The sequence below is a fragment of the Lycium barbarum genome, chromosome 5 (genome assembly GCF_019175385.1).
Source record: "Lycium barbarum isolate Lr01 chromosome 5, ASM1917538v2, whole genome shotgun sequence".
Taxonomy (NCBI): Eukaryota; Viridiplantae; Streptophyta; class Magnoliopsida; order Solanales; family Solanaceae; genus Lycium; species Lycium barbarum.
Window position 1 is genome coordinate 13,676,351 of NC_083341.1, and position 23,648 is coordinate 13,699,998.

General features: G+C 33.2%; 2 protein-coding genes across 3 annotated transcripts; one reads left to right on the forward strand and one right to left on the reverse strand.

Moving 5' to 3' along the window:
- The first annotated feature begins 6,681 nt into the window (after positions 1-6,681).
- Positions 6,682-12,142, forward strand: LOC132640508 (inositol-3-phosphate synthase-like). 2 transcript variants are annotated; one of them, XM_060357115.1, is made up of 10 exons: positions 6,682-6,966; positions 7,411-7,479; positions 7,976-8,111; positions 8,774-9,021; positions 9,384-9,610; positions 9,726-9,841; positions 10,257-10,433; positions 10,526-10,714; positions 10,819-10,881; positions 11,717-12,142. In XM_060357115.1, the coding sequence occupies exons 1-10, from the start codon at positions 6,779-6,781 to the stop codon at positions 11,834-11,836; spliced, it is 1,533 nt and encodes a 510-aa protein (XP_060213098.1). In that variant the 5' UTR covers positions 6,682-6,778; the 3' UTR covers positions 11,837-12,142. The 2 variants fall into 2 exon arrangements, with proteins under 2 accessions (XP_060213098.1, XP_060213101.1); XM_060357118.1 differs by lacking the exons at positions 6,682-6,966; positions 7,411-7,479 and adding an exon at positions 7,627-7,783.
- A 2,142-nt stretch (positions 12,143-14,284) lies between these two features.
- On the reverse strand, positions 14,285-16,308 carry LOC132640509 (FCS-Like Zinc finger 5-like). Its single transcript, XM_060357119.1, has 2 exons — positions 15,889-16,308; positions 14,285-14,632 (listed from the first exon to the last, which is right to left on the reverse strand). The coding sequence occupies exons 1-2, from the start codon at positions 16,200-16,202 to the stop codon at positions 14,455-14,457; spliced, it is 492 nt and encodes a 163-aa protein (XP_060213102.1). The 5' UTR covers positions 16,203-16,308; the 3' UTR covers positions 14,285-14,454.
- Between the last annotated feature and the right edge of the window lie 7,340 nt (positions 16,309-23,648).

The window sequence follows — 23,648 nt, forward strand, 5'->3', positions numbered from 1 at the left end:
AGATAAAGAAAGAGGGAGTAATCTTTTCAATGAAATGTAATTTGTACTGGTAGTCGTTGAAAGGTAATCTTTTACAAGTATTATTCCTTGCAAAATTTAAAAAACAAAAACGAAAGAAAAAAAGAAGAATAAGTGAAAGTGAGATGCGGTGTAAAACCTCCAAAGGATGTGGTGCAGCGGATGAAGTTGTTCCTCTTTTAACCAGAGGTCTTGGGTTCGAGCTCAGGGTAGGCCTGTGCACAAATCGGTTCAATCCGAATTTCCGAACCGATTCGAAACAATTCGGATAATTCAATTTGGATAATACAATTCGATTTCAATTTACAAATGCAATTGTAAAATATTACGGTTTAACGGTTCGGATACGGTTGACTTCAATTATCAACCGAACCGATCCGAACAAACCGAATTTATATGCCACAAGTGACTAATATGACTAATTTGGTATATGTAATGTGGTGTTGGCGGATTTGTATGCTTGCACAAGTTTTCAAGCTCTTGTTTTGCTATTTATATGCTATTATGCTTGCAAGTTTATGATTTTTTTCTTGGTTAATATCTTGGTTATAAGGCTGCAAATTTAGGATCTCATGCTTTTTTGTTATGTTTACTCTAAAATTGAAATGAAATAGTTACTTGTTTAAATTTCGAATAAACCGAACAAATCGATTTGTGTAACCGAACCGAAATAATAAAAAACAAATCGAATTGAACCTAGAATGGATCGAGTTTGATTGAAAATTTTAGAAAGTCGAAATTTGAAATTTCAACTCGATGATGGCCAAAACTAAACCGAACCGATTCGTGCACAGGCCTAGCTCAGGGTATGGAAAAATTCTTGATAGGGAGCGCTTTCCCCCGAATGGAGCCCTACGCTGCGCAAATCCGGATATAGTCGGGCTCCAATGAGAATATCGGATGGAAAATCCAAAAAAAATATATATATATATATATATATATATATATATATGCTGTATAAAGACAAAATTAGGATGAGAATTGGAAATCCCCGATAGCGACATAACTAATTTCACATCTTGAATATTCTTCCTTATTCATTACACTTCTTTCGAGCGCTTATTTACCGGAAATAGCAACCTCTTTACCCCACAAAAATAGGAATAAGATCTGCGTATCAGATTACATTGCTTATGTTGTTATTATTATTATTGTTGAATATTCTTCCTTATATTTCAAGCTGCTCCCTGCTACTTAACGGAATTAAATTGGATGCATCAACATGAAAAGAAAAAAAATTATTTCAAGGGCTTGCTACAAAATCTTCCTTCTTAATCCGAAATCAGATGCTTAAGGAGATGATACAAGTAAAATATTTATATATATCTGTTTAAGTATTCAGTATTCAAAATTCACTCGCTCTCTAATTTGAACTTATATTAGCTCGCTAGACCCATTAAAGTATGTAAAACATTTCCTATCCAAAAATTCTACATTCTCAAAATTCAAACTCGACACCATTCAAAATATTATTATTTACTTTGTCACTCGTATCACAAGTTCAAACTGCTCTATTGGGTTTTCTTTATTTGTGTATTATAGAAAAAATTAATATTTAGATACAATAGAAAAGAATGGACTAAAGGCTATTTTCTATATTACTCTCTCTATCCCAATTTATGTGACACTTTTCGCTTTCCGAGATTCAAACTGCATGAACTTTAATCAACATTTTAAGATGTATGTTTTCACCTAATTGATATGAGAAAAGTTGCAACTTATAACCAGTGGCGGAGCCACACTATGCCGAGGGTGTTCATCCGAACCCCCTCGGCGGAAAAAAATAATGTTTTTACAAGGTTAAACTTATTTTTTATGTATATATAGTAATGTTGAACCTCCTTAGACTTCTTCGTATGTTTACTTTTTTATATTTTGAACCCCCTCGGAGGAAATTCTGGCTCCGCCACTGCTTATAACAGTTCATATCGTTTTCAAATATATAAATTTTAATGTAAGAATATTGAGTTAATCTAATTCAATTTAGTTTCAAAATTTAGTCAAATTTATTCTCAAAACGCGAAAAGTGTCATATAAACAGAGACTGGTGGAGTAAAAAGGAACCGCAAAAAAAGAAAAAAAAAATTGATCCCACACATACTTCACTCAAGGAATAGGATGTTTCTCTTTTTCCTTTTCCAATCAATGACTTGTGTATATGAGGGCCTAAAGTGTTTATATTGGGCCCACCACAGGTCACACAATTTATAAAAAGCCCAAAACTTTGAAGAATGATCCATTACTAATCTACCAAGTGTGTGGGTTGAAGCCCACAAACAATGTAAGACCAGAGTCACCTTGTTGCTTCCAGTATCTTCTCATCTAATAGTTTCCTGGTCTTTGGAGATTATTTGGACTATTGAACAAGATAAAAAGGTTTATTTCATTTTAAAATTTGTTTTTATGATTTTGCAAGTCTAGATATTCGACTTTCACAATATTTAAAAATATTACAACAACATACCTCGTAAAGTCTTACAAGTAGGGTTTGAGAAGGGTGAGGTGTACGGAGACTTACCCTTGAGGTTGAGAGGTAGAGAGACTATTTCTGGTAGAACCTCTGCTCGAGAACATGTTTGAAAGAAGAGCAAGAGTAAAAAGAAATGATGAAAATAATGAAGAAGAAAAGTACTGACAGTAAAATAATGTTTATAGCCAAAGTAGGTGAAACAACAATAGTAATAGAATTGAAGAAAAAGATAATGCTAGCATAAAATAATAATAATGGAGAACAAATAGATGCTCCGGACAATATTTAAAGGTATTCAGAAAATTAAAATTGGTGAGATATATATTTACATTAGGAGATAATTGTACTTTTGGTCACTCAGTTATTGGTAATTCTAGCTTTAATTCTTGTAAATTTTGGCGAAGTCCATCTAACCTTCAATTAACTAAATATGTAGCAAAACATTAACATAACATATTGATAATTGAATGAGCTAGCACTTAATAAATCATTAAATTGAACAGTTACGGTCAGAGAGATCAAAAGTGGACATATCAATATTAAATGTGCACAATCAAAAATCATAAGGACCAAAAATAAAATATATCGATATTTGAGGGACTAAAAGTGTTAGTTTCCCTAATATAAATTAGCTACATAATCACAAAGAGTTAAGATTACACTGGCACTAATGTGCTATGCCTTTGCTGATTTAATATAAGAGCAAATATGTCTCTTATGACTCGACAGTCGAGCCACAATATAAAACCACACACTTGCTGATTAAAATACTAGATTAATCTCAAAATGGAATCTGATTTTTTTATGGTTTTGTACTGATAGGTAGGGGTGTACAAAGTAAATTAACAAACCGCACCAAATCAATAAACCGAGAAAAAAATCCGACTAGTGGTTTGGTTTGACTTGGTTTGGTGTTGAGAAAAAAAACCCGATCATAATTGGTTTGGTTTGGTTTGGTTTTAACTAAAAAAAGTCAAACCGAACCAAACCAACCCGACATTACATGTGTTCAATTTTTAAAATATTTTATACATAAAAATATTTATTTGTAATGGAATTTATAGATATTTCTTTTATTTTTTCGTAGTTTTTTTATCTATTATCATATTATTCAAGCTTGAACTTAAAATTTTGAATGTCAATAAGTTTTATATCCTATGGATATTTGTAACTCAAAGTTCAAAACAAAACCAGCTCAACACTAACGCTAACAAAAGAAATTCAATTTACCACTAGGAATGACAATAATGTTGGATATCTATTCTTTAGTTTTGCATAATTAGTTTAGAGAGTAAAAATATATAACTTAAGTTTTTTTTTTCTTTTTCATGTAACTAATACTTATTAGCCGTGCTTATTTTAGCATGACTTAGTATTTTTAGATTATGATCATTTTCTTTATGGCTTGTTAATTAACGATATTTATTTTAACCGATTTTATTAGTTTTTGTTGAATTTTTTAATACAATGTTATCACTCTTCTCACATTTTGTGTTATTTTCTTAAGAAACACCTTAATTATATAGTTGTATCTTACTAGGATAGAAATATTTGAAGTAAAAGTTATATGTATTGTATCAAGACTATTCCGAAAAAAAAAAAAAACGAAAAATCCGAGAAAACCGAATAATCCGAGAAAATCCGAGGTTGAAAAACCCGAATTTTATTAACTTGGTTTGGTGTATAAATTAAAAAATCCGACACAATTGATTTGATTTAGTGTTTAAAAAATCTAAACCAACTCGGTTCATGTACACCCTACTGACGGGGTTCTTCAAAAAGTCACGAAACCAAATCTATGCACATGGGTTACTATAATTAAAGTCAGATTTGAGTATAAATTGCTGATAATTAGGTCATTTTTTAATCTAAATATTATTAATAATAAAAGTTATAACACTAATAAAACACACTCACATACCTGCCACAGCCTAATTAGAAAGTCCTCAGATCAGCTTTACAACACTAGGCCATGCGAGAAGCCTGGCCCACATGTCTCTCACTCCCATAAAATAAAAAATACAAAATATTAAGCTCATGATGTAAAGTTGCTTTTATACTACTAGTTACCTGAGGCCCGCGTTAAATCCGAGCTTAAATTTATAATATAAAATTAGTAATATTTTAATTAAAAAAGTATAATTTGTATCATATTTTTTTATTACATAATTAATATAATTCAATAACATGTTAAGCATGCATTGTTGATAAGTCTTCATAATTATAAAAGTTTTTTAATAAACTAAATAGATAATTTATATCCAAAAAATTATCTATGAGAAAAAAGTTTGGCAGGAGAACTATCAAATATCAAAGAGATACAAGAGACCGAACATTCTGTAAAGTAACATGACCTAAACTATATAAATAATTACAACTCACTGATAATCATAAACCATATGGACAATTTTATGAATTTGTGAGTATATAATTTCTTTATTTTATATAAAAATAGATTTTTGGTATTTATTAAGTTTTAATTTCGCTCATGATATTTTATGTTGCAAGAGTTTATGTTAGTTCATTTTTTTTATTTATCTTAATTTAGACGAAATTAAGAAAAAAATTAAATTCATTAAATGAACCTCAAGAATCAATTTAGTTCTTCATATATAGTCTATGCTTAAAAATATCAATCATCAGTTAAAATTGTACTTAATTTATAGTACTTTAATTTTTAAGTATTTTAATTTTAATTTAAAATATTAAGTTGATTTAATTTAATTTAGCTTCAAAGTTTAGTCAAATTAACTCTTCAAAAATGAAAAATGCTACATAAATTGAAACGAAGGGAGAGTAATTAGTAAGACCTAATAGATCGAGTTAGAAACGAAACCTTGGCCCCACAATTGTCTAAATTTTATCAAAATGTATAATAAAAAAATGTAAAGAGTGATCTAATACTCCCTCCGGTTCATATTACATGGTATTTTTAGGTCGGGCATACTCCTTAAAAGATTACTTACCCTAAAGAGTAAGAAACATTTTCACTAAATAACCCTTAATTAAATAGTACCAATTTAATATAATTTCTTGATTATGAAAAACCAATTTATCATAAAAGGATAAATTTGAAAGAAGAAACAAAAAAGCTACTCTAATATCTTTTTCATTATGTGAAAACTATTTATTTTGAATTTAAGTACAAAAGCCATACCATAAATGGGATGGAGTTAGGGGCAATAATAAGATTAACAAAAACTTGCAGGGGCCACGTCTAATGGAAAGAAGAAATAGAACTGTGTAGTAAAAGTGGATTGTCAGGCAATGAAATAGCAGTGTAGCAGCCGCGTGTATATCATCAACCAATCAAATTCTAGAAATGCAATGTGAGGATGACAAATTTTAGAGATTGCCCCTTATATATACTTATAATATTATCAAATATCAATGAATATTTATCTTTCATACGGAAAAGAGCCTAAAATATTCTTAAACTATTGGATTTAGTGTAAAAATATCCTTCATCCACCTTAGGGGCCTAAAATATCCCTAGCGTTAACTTTTAGGGCCTAAAATATCCTTATTTTTAATGGAGCCATTTCAAAATCCAATTAACAATTTCATTTATTACATGACAACTTCTCATTAGTTAATAAAATAATTAACTTAAACTAATTAATCTCCCATTTAACCCGATCCAACTAATAAGCCCTACCCGCCCAATTAAATCCCCTTTTATTCATATCAAAAGAAACCCTCGAACCCATTCAACTAATAAGCCCGACCCTCGAACGATACAGACATTTGGGTGGTGATTCAACCAATACATGAAACACTAAAACAAATTTGAATCAGACTAAAAGGAAATATTGCCACATAAACTAAAACAACGTGAGTATTATTTTTACCAGATCATTAATTACTGCTTGTTGTAAAGATTTGCCTTTAGTAATACTTAAAAATAACCTGATTATGTAAATAAATTTTATACCATACAACGATAACATAATCTTTAGTATAATCTCATAAGTGAGGTCTGAGTTATTTCGGATAGACCCTCAGCTCAAACAACACAAATCTAAATTTTTATACCATCTAGAACTTAAAAAAAAAAAAAAAAAAAAAGGCAAAAGACTACAGCTTTCAAAGTTTTGCATGGCTAAGCTTCACTTTATGGTTGGAACTCCACTAATAAAGTGCCACTTGTATTTTTCTTCAAAAAATTTGTCTATATATACACTTCCATAGCAACAAATATTTGAGTGCAAATAGATTCTCAACAACTTGTTCTCTGCCTAGTATTTCTCAACTGAAAATTCCTTTGATTTGTTCTCACTTGTCAACAAAATGTTCATTGAAAATTTTAAGGTTGAAAGCCCAAATGTGAAGTACACAGATAGTGAGATTCACTCTGTTTATGATTACCAAACCACAGAACTTGTACATGAAGAAAGAAATGGCACTTATCAATGGATTGTTAAGCCTAAATCTGTCAAATATGAGTTCAAAACTGATACCCATGTTCCCAAATTAGGGTATGTTTCTTATTCTTTCTCAGATTTCATTTTTTCAATACATAGTAGTATTCCCTTTGTCCCAATTTATGTGATACAATTCGGATTCTGAGAGTCAAACAAGAAAATCTTTGGCCATTTATTCGTATGCCCTTTAAATATTTTAAATTATTAATTATTATAACTTATAATACTTTTTCTTTAGTTTCTAAATATGTAAATTATTTTTCAAGTCCAAATTTACGATCGAAATAAAGAAGTTTGAATCTTGAAATCCGAAATGTATATGTAAATTGGTACAGAGGGAGTATAAATGATTCAATAAAAAAAAAAGAAAAAGAAAAAAAGAATGACCCATGATTTAGAAAAAGAATTGGGTAATTCTATTTTTTTATTTTTTTTTGGTGTTGGTTCAATATTGTGAATATAAATGAATTGATTATTATATATTTTTTTTTGTGGTAGGGTTATGCTTGTTGGATGGGGAGGAAACAATGGTTCGACATTGACTGGTGGTGTTATTGCAAATCGAGAGTGAGTTTTCTTTCTAATTTCATGTCTCTTTTGTCGTGGTTAATCAATTTTCATTTCTCGATTTTAGGGGAAAAGGCCACCGTTACGTTTTTGGCTCAAAAATGCTCTTGCCGTTACATTTTTGGCTCAAAATTCCCTCGGCGTTACCTTTTTGGCTCACAAATACCTTCCAATTATCATAATAGCTCACAAATACCCTTCATTTTAACTGTCGCTCCAAAAGAAGAAAAAATGAGCCAATATTGCCCTTGAACTATTCGAAATACACAGAGTAAATCTCACTCTTCATGTATGTCACTATAAAGTAAGTTTTTTTTTTTTTTTTTTTTTTTTTTTCATTTGTTGATTCAGTTGATGATAATATGATATGAGCTTATATGAAAAAGTGAGGATTTAGCCGACCCAACTTGATTGGGACTGAGGCGTAGTTATTGTTATTGAATCATTTTGGGATCCTAAACTATTGTTTTTGCTTATATTTGGGTGATTTTGTTAGAGGAATTTCATGGGCAACCAAGGAAAAGGTGCAGCAAGCCAATTATTTTGGGTCTCTTACACAGGCATCAACAATTAGAGTGGGGTCTTTCAATGGAGAAGAGATCTATGCACCCTTCAAGAGCCTCCTTCCCATGGTACTCACCTTGTTCTTTTGGTTAATTTACCTTTAGTGAAGTAACTTTATGTGGCTATATGGATACTAATAGGATTTACTTATGCACTGAGCGGTCGTTTGGTTTGTGAACAAGTTATAATGGGCTTATAAAGAGAGATTAACAGATGCAGAGCTAGGATTTTGAGTTTATGGGTTCTTGATAAAGTATTTATACATATTAAGCGGATCTTTTAATACAAATACAGGGTTTGCACCAAAGCTGCTGGATGCCGAACCTGTAATCGGAATGTTAGCTTCGCCCTTGCGTGAGAATTATAATATAGGGATTAATTAATGATTGAATTATATAGTGGATATACTTGTATTGATAGATGTTTGGTTCATTGGACTAAAAATGAGATATAACGGATAATAATCTTGAGATTGCCTATACCGGATCAAAAGTTCAACCAAACATGTGATAAATAATCCCATATTTTGTCCCCCCCGATTATTATCTGTTATGCTTGAAACCAAACGACCCTGACAGTTTAACGAACTCTTAATACTATCAGTCATAGAAAGTTACTCTGTCTTACTTTTTAGGTAAATTTCTATTAAAATGTGTAGTTACCTGTAATTACCGTTTAAATGACATGAAATTACATTCACACTGATGTATTTGATCTGATGGTGAAATAGGTCAACCCGGATGATGTTGTGTTTGGAGGATGGGACATTAGCAACATGAATTTGGCAGATGCCATGGTTCGGGCTAAGGTTTTTGACATTGATTTGCAAAAGCAGCTGAGGCCCTACATGGAATCCATGGTCCCCCTTCCTGGTATCTATGACCCTGACTTCATCGCTGCTAACCAAGAATCGCGTGCCAACAATGTGATCAAAGGAACCAAGAAAGAACAAGTTGATCAAATTATTAAAGATATTAGGTAAAAAGTTATGCTCCCTCTGTTTTAATTTGGTTGTCTCACTTTCCTTTTTGCTGTTTAAAAAAAGCCTCTTTCTAAATTTGGCAACTCCTTAATTTCAACATCCCACATGACATGTTTAAGACCACAAGATTATAAGACATTTTGGTAAATTATACAGGTCTTTAGTTAACACCACAAGATTCAAAAGTCTTCTTTACTTTCTCAAACTCCGTGTCAAGTCAAACTAAGACAAATAAATTGTAACGGAGGGAGTAATATTGATTAACTGTCTTTAATCTTGAACAAAGTTGTCGTTTTTCTGTCAAAATGATGTGGTTTTCAGTTAAGGGTGTAAATAACTTGTTTACGTGGTAATTTAGGGAGTTCAAGGAGAAGAATAAGGTAGAAAAAATAGTGGTCCTGTGGACTGCCAACACCGAACGATACAGCAATGTGATTGTTGGCCTTAACGACACCATGGAAAACCTCTTTGCTGCTGTGGATAGAAATGAGGCTGAAATATCTCCTTCAACATTGTATGCTATTGCTTGTATTCTTGAAAATGTGCCTTTCATCAATGGAAGCCCACAGAACACTTTTGTCCCAGGTCTGGCATCTCGATTACAGCTGTAGTGAGTTATTGAATGTGTAATTGCTGTGGAAAATCAGCTATAGCTTAGCTTCTATAATTTATAGTTTTCTTTGCTGATACAATTTCTCAGGTCTTATTGATTTGGCCATAAAGAGGAACACTTTAATTGGTGGTGATGACTTTAAAAGTGGTCAAACTAAGATGAAATCCGTGCTGGTTGATTTCCTTGTTGGAGCTGGTATTAAGGTATTGGAGTTTCCTTCTATTTTGTTGTTTTTACTGTTTCTATCTTCAAACAGTATTGTATTGTGAGACCAGTTGTACTTACTCTTTTAGTCACTCATGACTCGTAGCACCAGTTGTTCGGGGTTGTTTATGTTATTTCCGCAATTGATGACTTTGTAACTTCGATTCTGGTTTAATTCTTGATTTCAAACTTGTTATTGTCTTCTCATAACTAAAATGGGACTTTGCATGTTATTGGATTTGTCTAAAGGTTTGGGGTTAGGTTCTATCTCGGCTTAGGCGTTGATGTTGAAGCACTTTATGCCCATAGATGAAGCACATATGCATGTAATTTGAAGTAAATCTGAATTTTAAGACAGAATTTCTTTATAGAGTAAAATTAATCATGCTGAAACTCGTGGTGTTTGTATTACAGCCAACGTCAATAGTGAGCTACAATCACTTGGGTAACAATGACGGAATGAATCTTTCTGCTCCTCAAACTTTCCGGTCTAAGGAGATCTCGAAAAGCAATGTCGTTGATGACATGGTTGCGAGCAATGCCATCCTGTATGAATCTGGCGAGCACCCTGACCATGTTGTTGTGATCAAGGTAATAATATAACGAAAGAAAGTTGAAGTACTAATATACATAAACGGACATATATTAATTTCTCACAACTAATGTTTGTTTTGGGATTGCAGTACGTTCCATATGTTGGAGACAGCAAGAGGGCAATGGATGAGTACACGTCCGAGATTTTCATGGGCGGAAAGAACACCATAGTGTTGCACAACACATGTGAGGACTCGCTTTTGGCTGCTCCGATTATCTTGGACTTGGTCCTTCTTGCTGAACTGAGCACTCGTATTCAGCTCAAAGCTGAAGGAGAGGTCGATTTTTTTCTCAATGTCTTCAAAGATTTACACGTTGTTCCACTGTGTGTATACTTATATGTTGTGAGATTTTTCTGATGAGAAGTGATTCTGTTTTCCAGGGGAAGTTCCACTCATTCCATCCTGTGGCTACTATACTCAGCTACCTCACCAAGGCTCCTCTGGTAAAGTTTCTATTATACTCAAAAGTAAACAATGTGCAATTAACAAGTGTTTGTGTAAACTGGCTAGAGTGAATATATAATTGGTAGACAGAGGCGGATGTAGAATACCTGTATCGGGTTCATCTGAGTCTGGTACTTTCGACGTAGAGCATAAATTTATGTGTAAAAATTCACAAAAATGCAACAAATAGTAGATATGAACCCCTAACTTTAAGAATACAATGGGTTTAATGCTAAGAACCTTAAAGGTTGAACCTATAAAGTTTAAAAATTGTGGTTACGCATCTGTTGATAGATAGTTGGGTCAGAGCATGTCCTAGAGCTATAACTGTTTGTGAAATGGTTGGACTCTTTCATTCATTTTAAATTGGAGACTAGAACAATCTGTGATCCACAGATAAACTAGAAATGTGGCATACACAGTAGCAGTTATTTTTATATTCATATGCAAATGTCACAACAAACTAGAAAGGACATAGTCTAAGTTATATGCAAATGTCGCAACAAACTAAAAAGGACTTCACATGAACTACAAAGTGTGTCTTAATTATCATGCACACATGGCGTGGAGACAGGTTTTGCAAAGGATAGAATGATCCTTTGTATGGGCGAGCAGAGATATACAGTTAGTCTCATTAGAACAATTTTGTAATTAATTACCGACGTCCAATTCATGTGCCACTGATAAAGTTGTAGCTTCAGATTGTTCTTGAGCATTTTAGCTCTATTCTTCATTTTGCTTGCATTCCGTTGACCTTGCGTAAATGCGGGATGCTTGGTATACCGGACTGCCCTTTTTTCTTTTCATTAACTGCTGTTGTGAATTGGAAAACAGGTACCACCAGGTACACCAGTGGTGAATGCTCTTTCAAAGCAGAGGGCAATGCTTGAGAACATAATGAGAGCTTGTGTTGGTTTGGCACCAGAGAACAACATGATTTTGGAATACAAATGAAGGAAATTATTAGAAGAGAATGGACTCTAAGAGTAGTAGTTGCATGTGCAGAAAAGACCATTCTCTACTTTTTCCCTTTTCTATTTTCTATTTTCTTAATCCTTATGTTACTATGCAAAGTGTGGCATGATTGTGAAGTGTAGGTGCTTAAAGGTCCAAATCACTGTTTACTATAATTTCTTCCATTCTCTTCATGCTTTGGCCCTCTTATCTCCAAAATGTATCTTAGTTGCTTTAAGCTCAGATAGAGCCAGCAACATCTTGTTTGTATTGAAAGAAATACAACATGGTGGTTTAAATTGTGTATTAGTAGTCCACATTTTTTGCCTTTATTTCATACAAGTTTAAGTTGTATGTGCAAGCAGTGACAAAAAATATTTACACAAACAGGTCACGATAAACATTAGTCAACAGCCTAGAAAATTGATAAATGGCCTTCTTTCACAGGTTAAGTTGTATTGATAGTGTAAAATGTTAATTAATGAGTCCAGTATTAAATCAATAATATTAATATACAACAAAAAAGAAAAGAAAAGAAAAGAAATAGAGCGAGGGAAGCGATTGCATTGGGCTGAGGAAGCTTGAATTCAATAAAAAACCCAATGTACGCAAAAGCCTGTTTGTCAAAGCCCAGGGCCGAATTACATCATTTTTTTGCGCGGATTGTCCTTCTTTTGGGGTGGTCTTTAAATTTTGTCTCTCATATTTGTGGTCTTTAAGTTTTGACCTTCGCTTGGAAAGGTGAGCGAATACTTGGTTCTGGGTTCGAACCTCCGCTCAGACATAAAATAAAAAAATAATTTCTCAAGGCAGGGCTGGGGGACCATATCTGGCATACACGCCTTAAGGAAAAACTAAAGTTATAACGGAACCGGCATAACTAAAAGTTTGCCCCATAAGGCAGAATTTTTCCTTAAGGCATAGTTTAGTTATGCCTTATGGGGCAGACTTTTAGTTAAGGCATAACTAAAAGTATGCCCTATAAGGCAGAGCTTTGCCTTATAAGGCAAACTTTTAGTTATGCCTTAAGGAAAAGTTCCGCCTTATGGGGCATACTTTTAGTTATGCCTTATGGGGCACACTTTTAGTTAAGGCATAACTAAAAGTATGCCCCATAAGGCGGAACTTTTCCTTACCGCATAACTAAAAGTTTGCCTTGAAAAGTAAAATAAAATAAAATATATGCCTCAAGGCAAAGCCTGCCGGAGGGGGCAGCGCGAAATTCAAACTCTGCCTTGCGATTTTTTTAAAATATTTTGACTGAGCGGGGGTTCGAAGGTGGAACCTATGGGTTTTAAGCGAAGGGCAAAAATTAAAAACCACCAATTTGAGGAGCAAAAGTTAAAGACCGCCCCAAAAGAAGGGCAATTCTGCGAATTGCCCGAATTACATAGGGCAATTTGCACATTGTCCTTATTGTTTTTAATTTTGGTCCCTCAAATTGCTGGTCTTGAATTTTTGTCCTTCGCCTAAAAACCCTGGGATCCGGGTTCGAACCACTCCCTCAGTCAAAAATAAAAAATAAAATAAAATAGCAAGGCAGAGTTTGCCTGCAAACTCTCCTTATAAGGCAGAGTTCGACCTAATAAGGCAGAGCTTGCCTGAAGGTAGCAACTCTACCCTTAAGGCAGTGCTTGCCTTGCGATTTTTTTTAAAAAATTTTGACTGAGCGGGGATTCAAATCCGAAACCTTGAGATATTTTCGGTCACTTTTTTAAGCGAATGGAAAAAATTAAAGACTAACAATTTGAGGGGAAAAAATTAATCTTTGAAGGGTAATCCACGCAAAAAAAAATGAATTACATAATGTCCCTTTTTTAGGCCACCATTTAGGTTGACCTTATTTTTTAAAAGTTGTGCAAATATAGTCCTTAAAAAGTTATCCTTCCAGATAATATAGACTTCGGTTTGCTCATATGTTTTCAATCTTATAAACAAAATATTGGATTGTCTAACGTTTGAACAACTTACAAAATTTTAGACCTTCATTTAACATTTTCTCATACGATTTTTAATTCTAAAAGATGCATATGTTATATAAAAAAAAAAAAGTCATTTACCAAAAAGTTGTCTGGAAAGGGAAAAGTGGTAAACATGTGGTCTTTCTTCTTAATCCAACAGAGGGAACTGCTCAGATAGCCGCTTGAAGAACCTCTATTTAAGACATAGCTAAATATGATGGTAATTTAGTGCTCCGTTTGTCCAAAATACAACAGAGGTTTTAAGAAAAATCTAAACTTTAGTATGAACTTATACGTTGATGTCTCCAATTTGAAACGTTTACGTCTCAAATATACATAAGATTATTATAAATTAGAACTTTTAGATTGAAATAATCATAGTTAAAACCAAAAAAAAAAAAAAGACTTTTCAAATAATAATTACTGTAGTATCAATCGACACATCAAATGGTTTTGATACACTAGTAATATAGGTGCGAGCAAAAAAAAAACATAATACAAATAATACATAAGTAACTTAAACTAGTTACCTGAAAATATATAGCAGAAAGCATTTCATAACAAGTTAATATTACATTAATAATATAAAATTTAGTTACACTAGTACTATATAAGTTAAGTTCTTTCAACTTAAATATACACATCATTTTCTTCTCTTCAAGCTGCTGCAATAGTTTTACTCTTGCTAGAATTTTCAGAATTAGCAGAGGGCAATTCTGAGTAATTGTGATGATTTTCAGTCTTCTTTTGAAGGATAAGCTTTGATTTCTCTTTTCTTTCGTCATTTTTCATTTGTTGTTCCCTACACTCCATACTACAAAATGCAGTATCACCTCTGTTCAAATAAAAGAGTATTAATAAAAAAATTGATTAATCTAATTAAAGGTTGAAAAACAAATATTTATAATTTATTTTGCTGTGATAGACTGATAGTACATAATATATATAAGTCAATAATTGTTATGTTGGCCCACAAATATTTTAAAAAGAATCCTTGATACGTACATAATGCAATAAACCAAACGAGAAAACGATAAAAATAATCTGTTATATTTGGGGGTATGTTCAAAATATAACTACTAAAAAAATGCAAAATTCCGATGGACTTTCCTGTGGAAACGTTGTCAGATATGTGAGATTTCAATCGAAAGTCCATCAGAAACATTTTTGATTGATTCTGTCGAAAATTTCTGTAAAAAATTTGTTTCCTTTTAGTTTTAGATAGACATATTTCGACTCTTAAATATCATTTCAGCAGCTTTAGTCCTTTAATATCAATAAACTTTAATTGTTCGATTTCATAGGAACTGTGGAGAAAAGGATATCACTACTCTTGAACAATAAAGTTTAAGATGATACAATACCACTTTTTGCAAATTATCGACTTCAATTAGTTTATCATAAATTACATAGGCAGCTCAAACCTTTATAAATTTAATTGAAAGCTCGTGTACAACTCATGTGGGACAACTATAAGTCAATATGATACTTTTCATTTTTCAAGTTTCTCATTATATGAAAAACTAACTTTATATTCGAAGTTTAACTTCTACGCACAAATAATTTGAATTTTGTAGTATATATTATCAGATCAGCTAAGAAAATACTGCAGATAAATATTACGGGTAGTATTATATATGGTGGTTAGAAATTTATGTAAGAAGATTCAAAAAGATACTAAGAATGTCATACTTGAAATTTGAACTGACGACCTAAACTAATTTCCGAATCCCCTTTAATTTGCCACTGAAATAATTTTTTTCCTAAGGATATGCAATACTTTTAATATAGCAAAAAAATAACTAATTTTTGCCCTATTTCCATAGTTTAATTTTTTGAGGAAAAACATTTAGCTCTGGCCCTAACTATCAAGAGGTAGCTATGTATGGCAAAAGGTTGTCAGTTGAACACCCTTCAACGAAAAATTATACCTGTACATAGGTCAAATATTAATTTTCGTATATATATATATATATATATATATATATATATATATATATATATATATAGTATAACGAAATTTCAAACTTCGTCACTAATAGTGTAAAAATTCGTTATTCTATCACTAGATGTGTATGTTATATAACTTACCGGTACATGTAGATATCACGAGAAGGTGCTAACCGGCGATTACAAAGTCCACAAGTCCTCAAGAAATGAGCTGTCTCTATTTGTAAACCTTCACTTGTACTTCTATGATGGTATCTTGATGATGACACGTGTTGATTATCATGATGATCATGAGCATATAATCCATTATTATTAGCTTTAATTTCATCAACAATTAGCAACTTAGTAGTCCCATGATCAGACGGCTCTCGTTCTCCGTTGCTCATCAAATCAACGGTGATCCCTGACATGCTCGTTGTTCTCCTCATTAAAGGACGTCCCCTCTTACCTACCATCTTATTATCAAATTAAAGGGAGCAATTTTTTTTTTTTTTGGTATGTGTTTGGTTTAAAGAGAGAGAATGTGGAGATTCAGAGTTGTAGAGATTGTAGAGAAATTGAAGGCAAGAAGTGGAGATATATAAATGGATGGAGGAGAGAGAGAGACATATAGAGAGAGTGAATCTGAGCCGTTAATCTATTTTTTCTTTTTTTAGTAGAGATTCTATCGTTCTCATATTTCTTTTTACCATCTGCTGTTCAGTATCCGCATTGGATTCTGACTAATTTGAATTTGCGCCACGTAGGATCAATTCGGGGAAACGCTTTCTACCAAGAATTGATCCATATATACTCAGGGTTCAAACCCAAGATCTCTAATTAAGAGAGAAATAACCCCACTCACTGCACCGCATTCTTGTATCGTTCTCATATTCTTCATTGTATCATTATTGTTACTTCCTTTATTTTGGTTATCATTACTATTTTTGTTGTTTATAGTTCTCTTTCCTTCAATATTTTCATCACAACTTTTTACTAGTGTATTTTTCAGACCTGTTTCTGAAAACATTTTTCTCAAGCCGAGAGTCTTTTGGAAACAACTTCTCTACCCTACAAAGGTAGAGAGTAAGGTCCGCATACACCTACCCTCTCCAGACCCCTTTTGTGAGATCACACTAGATATATTATTGTTGTTATTGTTGTTGTTGTTGTAGATTCTATTATTCTCCTTCTTTGTCAAGTGTGGAGAGGAAATAATCTTTTACAACCACTTAAATAAGAAAATAAATTTTCAAGTAAAAATTTATAGAATCAAATATTATATCAAACGAATGAATTTAGAATTTTGGTGACTTAATTAATATGATTGAATTTTTTTGTTAACAGAATAATTCTAATATATCATATGCCTGCAAAATTTACATGCTAAAGGAAGCATACGTGCTCCTTGGTAGCGAACCACTGTTTTCTACGTACTAAATTACTAGTATTACAGTCCAAAACTAAACATTCAGAATTAGTTCTTAAAATATCTGCACATATTTTAAAACTATCAAAAGTCTGACACGATTAAAATATTTTTCAACACATTACAGTATTTGTTCTGATTTAGTTTCAAGAACGATCATATTGATTCTCAGAAATGATATGTCATCAACTAATTAGATTCTTTTTCCAAAAACAAAGGAATAAATCTAATGACCAGATGGCCCTATATTTTTTTTTTTCAAACAGTACCAAATGTAATTAATTGTTAGTAAGCGGACAGTGTTGTTTTCAAGAACAAATTAGCACAAACAACCAAAAGTAAGTTTTTTTTTTTTTTTTTTTTTTGCAGTGCTTGTTTCTTATTCACGATTCCTTTTTTCTTTATTTCAACTAGGTACCTTTCTTTCGTTTTCTTTTCCTTTTGTTGCTTGGACTAAGTGGTGATGATGAAATGAGAAAACGATGTACATATTTTAAATTTACTTTTAATACTTAGAAAATTTGAGAGAGGAAAATGATATTCCTATCAAATTAAAAAGGAAGTAAAATATCAAGGCTTTGCGGGATTGCAGACCCTACTTTAAACTTAATGATTCAGTGGGCTGTGAATATTCCGAAATTGTCCCTGTTTTAAGGTATTTTTAGACCTTCCATAATTGGGAGAGAAGTAGCATATATAGGTGAAAAGGAAATTAATTTCTTTGTGCTCTTAAGATTTTTTTTTTGTTTTTTTGTTTATATATATTAAGATAAGATAGCTTGCATAGTGATAGCTTTGCATTTTTTGCTTAGAGCATTTTTTTTTAAATTTTAATTGTATTATTTTTTGGGCTAAAGTCCCTTAATTATTAATAAAATCTAATTTTAATTCTTGTGATATTCGACTAAGTACAATTAACTTTAAATTACTAAAATGTATATAGTTTTGATTTGCTTATGAATATTCACAACAAACAACAACAACACACCCAGTGTAATCACACAAGTGAGGTCTAGGAGGGTAAGATCTACGCAGATCTTATCTCTACCTTTGTGGGGTAGAGAGGCTGTTTCCGATAGAACCTTGGCTAAAAAAAAAAACATAGTCGATGCAGGATTGCAAGAAAAATAAGACAACAAAATATCAAGATATAAAACAATAAAGCAACACGTAGTAGTACACACAGAAGAGTATGGATCTACGCGATACCTAACTAATATAGTACTAAGAAAAGGAGACGAAGAGGCTAGTCCCTACCTCCCACACACATAGTGCTACAAAAGTCAACTACCTACTAATCGTTTACCCTAAGTCTTGACCTCTAAATCTCTCTATCTAAGGTCACGTCCTCAGTCAGTTGAAACAGTGCCATATCTTGTCCAATCACCTCCTCTCAGTTCTTCTTCGACCTACCTCTACCTCTCTTAATTCCTGCTACCACTAATCTCTCACACCTCCTTACTGGCGCATCCTTACGCCTCCTCTTCACATGGCAGAATCATCTCAGTCTCGCTTCCCTCATCTTTTTTGCCATGGAAACCACTCAGACCTTGTCCCGTATAACTTCATTTCTAATCATATCTCTCCTAGTATGATCACACATCCATCTGAGCATCCTTATTTCCGCTACCTGCATCTTCTGAACGTGAGCGTTCTTGAGTACTGGCCAGCATTCTGCCCCATACAACAACTTATGAATATTCACAGATCTTTCAGAATTATAATTGACAACTTATGAATATTCACAAATCTTTCAGAATTATAATTGTTCCACCATTTGATTATTCATGTGGTATGTCAAGCTTGTACTGCTATTCTATATTTGAGGGTAATATACTTCTAAGAATAGTTCAAATATAACATATTTCCTACTTAAAGGGACTAAAAGCGCTCATTTTAATTTGTTAAAGATGAGATCTATTGAATCACATGTTACAAGGACCACAATCAGAATGTATCAAAAACTGAGGGACTAAAAGTACTATTATCCCTAGTTTATTTATTCTTACAGTCACTTTCCAAAATTCAAACTTGATAGGAACTAATTGCCCTTATTTTTCAATTGCAACACCTAACCCCCATCAACAATTGGTAATTGTACAATTAGTTTAATCCATCCCGGTCTTTCATGATCAATTACAATTCGAATGAATGAAACTAATTTTACAAAGATTTCATGTATTTTGTTTATTGATTTTCTGTATTATATTTATAGTGTTTTTCAAAAGGACCATATAACTAAAAGCATATTTTAATTGACATAAAAACAATCTCTCTTATATAGTTGAAACTTGAAAGAGGGTTAATTAGCTGATTTAATCTTCTAAGAATGACTTCAACACTACTTGGAAAAAGTGTATGATTGGCTGCAATTTCCATCAAGAAACATGATATCAGCTCCATTTACTTTGATTAATTAGTCTCAACTTTTTACCTCCCATACACACACAACTTTATATGGTTTGTCATATAATTATCATTTCCAACAGCTGTTATGTGACACAAAGTGTGAATTATTGGGACCAAAGTAGGCCATAACCCAAGTGCTCGTTGACATAAGACTACCTAAAAGTGATGGGTAACAAAGGAAAAAAGATAAAGATATTAGTCTAGTTATCGATTACAGCTGCAAAGCAATTTATTAGAAAGAATTCCCTGTCATCGGTATTTGGTACCATCAATACACATCAAGCACCCTTATTCACGTTTTTCCACGTGCTAATTCACATAATTACTTTTATTTAGTATTATTTCCTTCGTAGAAACTAATCCAAAAATTTTAGCCGGTTATCCCTTCTTGAAACTATTATTTAATAGGTGTTTTTTTTTTTTTGCAATTTATAAATTTTTTAGACCACGATTAAATTTTAAAGTCCATTTTGATCAAACTGGAAATTTTATGAGAGAAAATTAGACAATGATCTAAAATTTTATAAATATTAGATTGTCATCTAGATGGTGACCTAAAAAGAGACATTTGGGTAAACCATCCAAAATAATGGGACTCAAACTTATGAACGTAGAAATAATTCATATTTTCAACTTTAACTTCAGATATTATTACACGCTCTCTCTCTCCTCTCATCTCTCTAGGCGATGGTGATTTAGGGTAGCCATGGCTGCCGCCTCTCCCCGGCCCCTGGCTGTGGGAGAGCCCTTTCAACACCCTAAGGAGAGCGACCCCAAACCTAATACACAACCATCTTATGCTTCACGCTTAAATCAAAACCAAACAGCCGCATCTTTAACAAAAACGATACTAAAACCTAGTGAAACTTGTTCATGGGGTACCAACTTTACAATTTACAATGAAGGAACGTGAAGAATTTGCTAAAGAGGAGGGACTCCATCAAGCAATAATGTGGAAACTATCCCCAGGCGTGACGGATTTGCAAGTGTTGCGCACAATACTGCCAAAAAACCTTGGCATCAAGGGCCATTGTATAATCGGCTTACTTGCACCAAGGCAACTTCTTTTGAGGATGGATCAGTATGAAGATTTCGTGACTTCATTATCTAGGACCGTGCATTACTTTCCATTCAACGAGAAGGAACATCAATTGAGGGTTTTTCCATGGATTATTGGTTATAACCCTAAAGAAGAGACGTCTAGGGCAGCAGCATGGGTTTCTTTGCCAAATTTACCACCGGAATTATTTGCTCGGAAAGCATTAATGTCCATTGCTGCAGCAGTTGGGAAACCAATTGCCATAGACAAAGCAACTCAAGTTCGGTCCAGACCTAGCACAGCTAGGGTTAAAGTTATAGTGGATCTTTTGGACAAGCATCCGGATCATGTGAGTTTACAACACGTGGATGACAAAACTGGTAAGGTTGTTGAGGAACTCCAGGAGGTCGTCTATGACAATTTACCACTTTATTGCAATCATTGTAAGCACCAAGGACATGATGAACTTAAATGTCGTGTGCTATTGGGAAAGAAGGTGGTTGAACAAAAAGAAAGTGTTGATGCATATGAGAAGGAGGGCCGTGTGGTTGAAAAACTTCAAGGTGATGCAAGAGCTTACTTGAATGTCAAGAAACAGTTAGCTAAAGTTGTTGCTCCAGGTACTCAAGCTTTGGCAGTTGCATCAACAAGTGGGAAAGAGGCGGCTAAAGATGCAAGCAAGCAACTGGTTACGGGTGTCGACGAGGCAATTTGTGATGATCCGGGAATCCAGGAGCTTAATGATGTAGTTGAAGAAATAGAAGGAGATAAAAGGAATGATAATCATGAGTTGGGGCAGCAAGTTGAAGATTTATCAAGTGAAAAATCTCATCAAGAACCTTTGGATAAGGCTAAACATGCTGGAATTTCTAGCTAACAATCCAATGATAACGAGGGTATGAAAGTGACTCGTTCTAAAGTTGCTTTGGTGGCCAAAGATAGGGAGAATGAAGGCGAAGGTGACTGGAATGCAGTTGCACCAAGAAAGGCTACTGGGCAACGAATTGGATCTCCAATGCGTGAGGACGAGCAACCGGGGTGTAAGGATGCAAGTGTCCGAGCCTCAAAGGATATTATGTGTCCAAACAATTTTGAAGTTCTTTCCGGTATGGATGAGCAACAACGTAACTCTGGCATTCTTTCTTTGCAATTCATAAATTAGGATTTGGCAAGCAAGCTAATGCAACGCCATGTTACTAGTTTGGCTTGTCCCGTGCCCGTCATAAAGGAAATTGCTAGTACAAGAGATTTCGTATCTTTGGAATCGTTTGGTGAGCAACATGGGGATACGGGACAACAGTAATGGCTACAAGGAATGATCAAAATGTTGAGAAACGTAAGAATTCAATTGATCAAGCTAACTCTACAAGTGAATTGGTTATTTCTAAGGATCAACATGATGCGCCAAGTTTTCTGAGGTGAGCAGATGCAATAGATGAAGAGGAAGAGCATGTCACTTCTCCTCCTAGGCTTAGCAAATTGAGCCCTGCAGCTCCTGTTTTTGTGCCTGAAGTGTGTTCTGTGGAATACAAGGTGTAGCTGCTACAAGTAATAGTGTTGCATCTGCTAGGATCCATGGGATGCAATTCTCACCTGCAACGGAGGATCAAGGGGTGAATACTAAGACTCTAGATGCTGCACCAATAGCACATCATGTGAAAGAAAATACTCGACAAGGTGAAGACATACTTGACGAAAGCGAGGAGGAAGAAATGTTGGATATATGCTTTGCAAATGCAGCTAGGGATGCAGACATTTCGCCTAGGCAAAAACGCAGTAAAACTCATAGAAGAAGGAAGAGTTGGGACAATAAGGTGAAAACTCATGGAAGAAGGAAGAGTTGGGACAACAAGGTGAGTGAGGAGTTTGTCCCACGGCACCTACCGATGCAACTAGCAAAGCAAAATCATCTGACAGTGTCTACAACTTCAATAAGATCTAATAACTCTAAGCAGAACTGATGAATTTTCAAGTGATTTTGGATCGGTTTGAAGGAGAAGTCGAGGATCAAATATATCAAGATACTTTAGATGGGCCAGTGTTCCGTTTTAGTTCATACATTTGTGAAAAGGAGTTTGAGGATGATAACTCAAATTTCTTCTTGATTTTTATCGTTTTCCTTTAGGTAAGCATCCTTCTTTGAAATATCACCATAGAGTATAACATAAACTCTGTGATGATCATAGAATATTTAGTTCTCTCTAGCTCTTATTTTTTATATGCTTGTTAATTACTAGAGGTTCATTATCTTATTAGAATTGGTAAGGTAAGGTCTAACCCCCCTTGCTTGTACTCCTACTTTTGATGATTAGTTTTTATTATTATTAAAAAAAAAATCAGATATTATTTGTAAATTACCGTTTGTTGTATAATTTGATTTATTATTTCTAACTTCAACTAGAAATAGGGAGTATGAAATTGAAAACTGGTTTGATGAGTCATCTTTCAAGTGAACTAGTGAAAAATATAAATATTAAACTTTTTTTCAAGTGTGATTTATATCTAAACACAAGAACTTCCAAATACTTATCTTCAACTTCAAATACTCGTTTTTTTTTTTCACTTTCAACCAATATTATCCAAACGCCAAGCTACAAATAAAAAGTTTAATAAATCCAAAAAAAATATGGGACTAAATTGGAAATTTGTTGAAAATATCAATCTCTCTCAATCTCGAAGTCAAGAGTGACTATGTTAATTGGTAAATTAATTAGAAATGCAAGTAAGCTTAGCTTTCTCATAAGACTACACGGTATTTTCGAATTTTAAATATCCAAGAATCTGGAGAAAATCAAATAATACTTTAAAATGTTACTTCATTCCTGATAGACCTGGAATCCGGCATTAAAATAAAAAGCCTATCAATTAATTATATTAGAAACTTCTTTTGAAAGTTAATTAATGAAAAATTATTGTTGACGTCATTAATAAGACAATCGCCAAGATTCAATCTAAATATAAATAACTTATCCTCTAATTAACATTAGTAGTTGAACGAAGATCAAGCTATAGATTCGAATTCATAATTTAAGTAGTCTCTTTGTA

Coding starts and splice junctions, on each gene's coding strand:
- LOC132640508 (XM_060357115.1), top strand. CDS start 6,779: ATGTTCATTGAAAATTTTAAGGTTGAAAGCCCAAATGTGAAGTACACA. Junction 8,112..8,773: donor TCAAGAGCCTCCTTCCCATG/GTACTCACCTTG, acceptor ATGGTGAAATAG/GTCAACCCGGATGATGTTGT. Junction 9,842..10,256: donor TTGTTGGAGCTGGTATTAAG/GTATTGGAGTTT, acceptor TTTGTATTACAG/CCAACGTCAATAGTGAGCTA.
- LOC132640509 (XM_060357119.1), bottom strand. CDS start 16,202: ATGGTAGGTAAGAGGGGACGTCCTTTAATGAGGAGAACAACGAGCATG. Junction 14,633..15,888: donor CGTGATATCTACATGTACCG/GTAAGTTATATA, acceptor TTATTTGAACAG/AGGTGATACTGCATTTTGTA.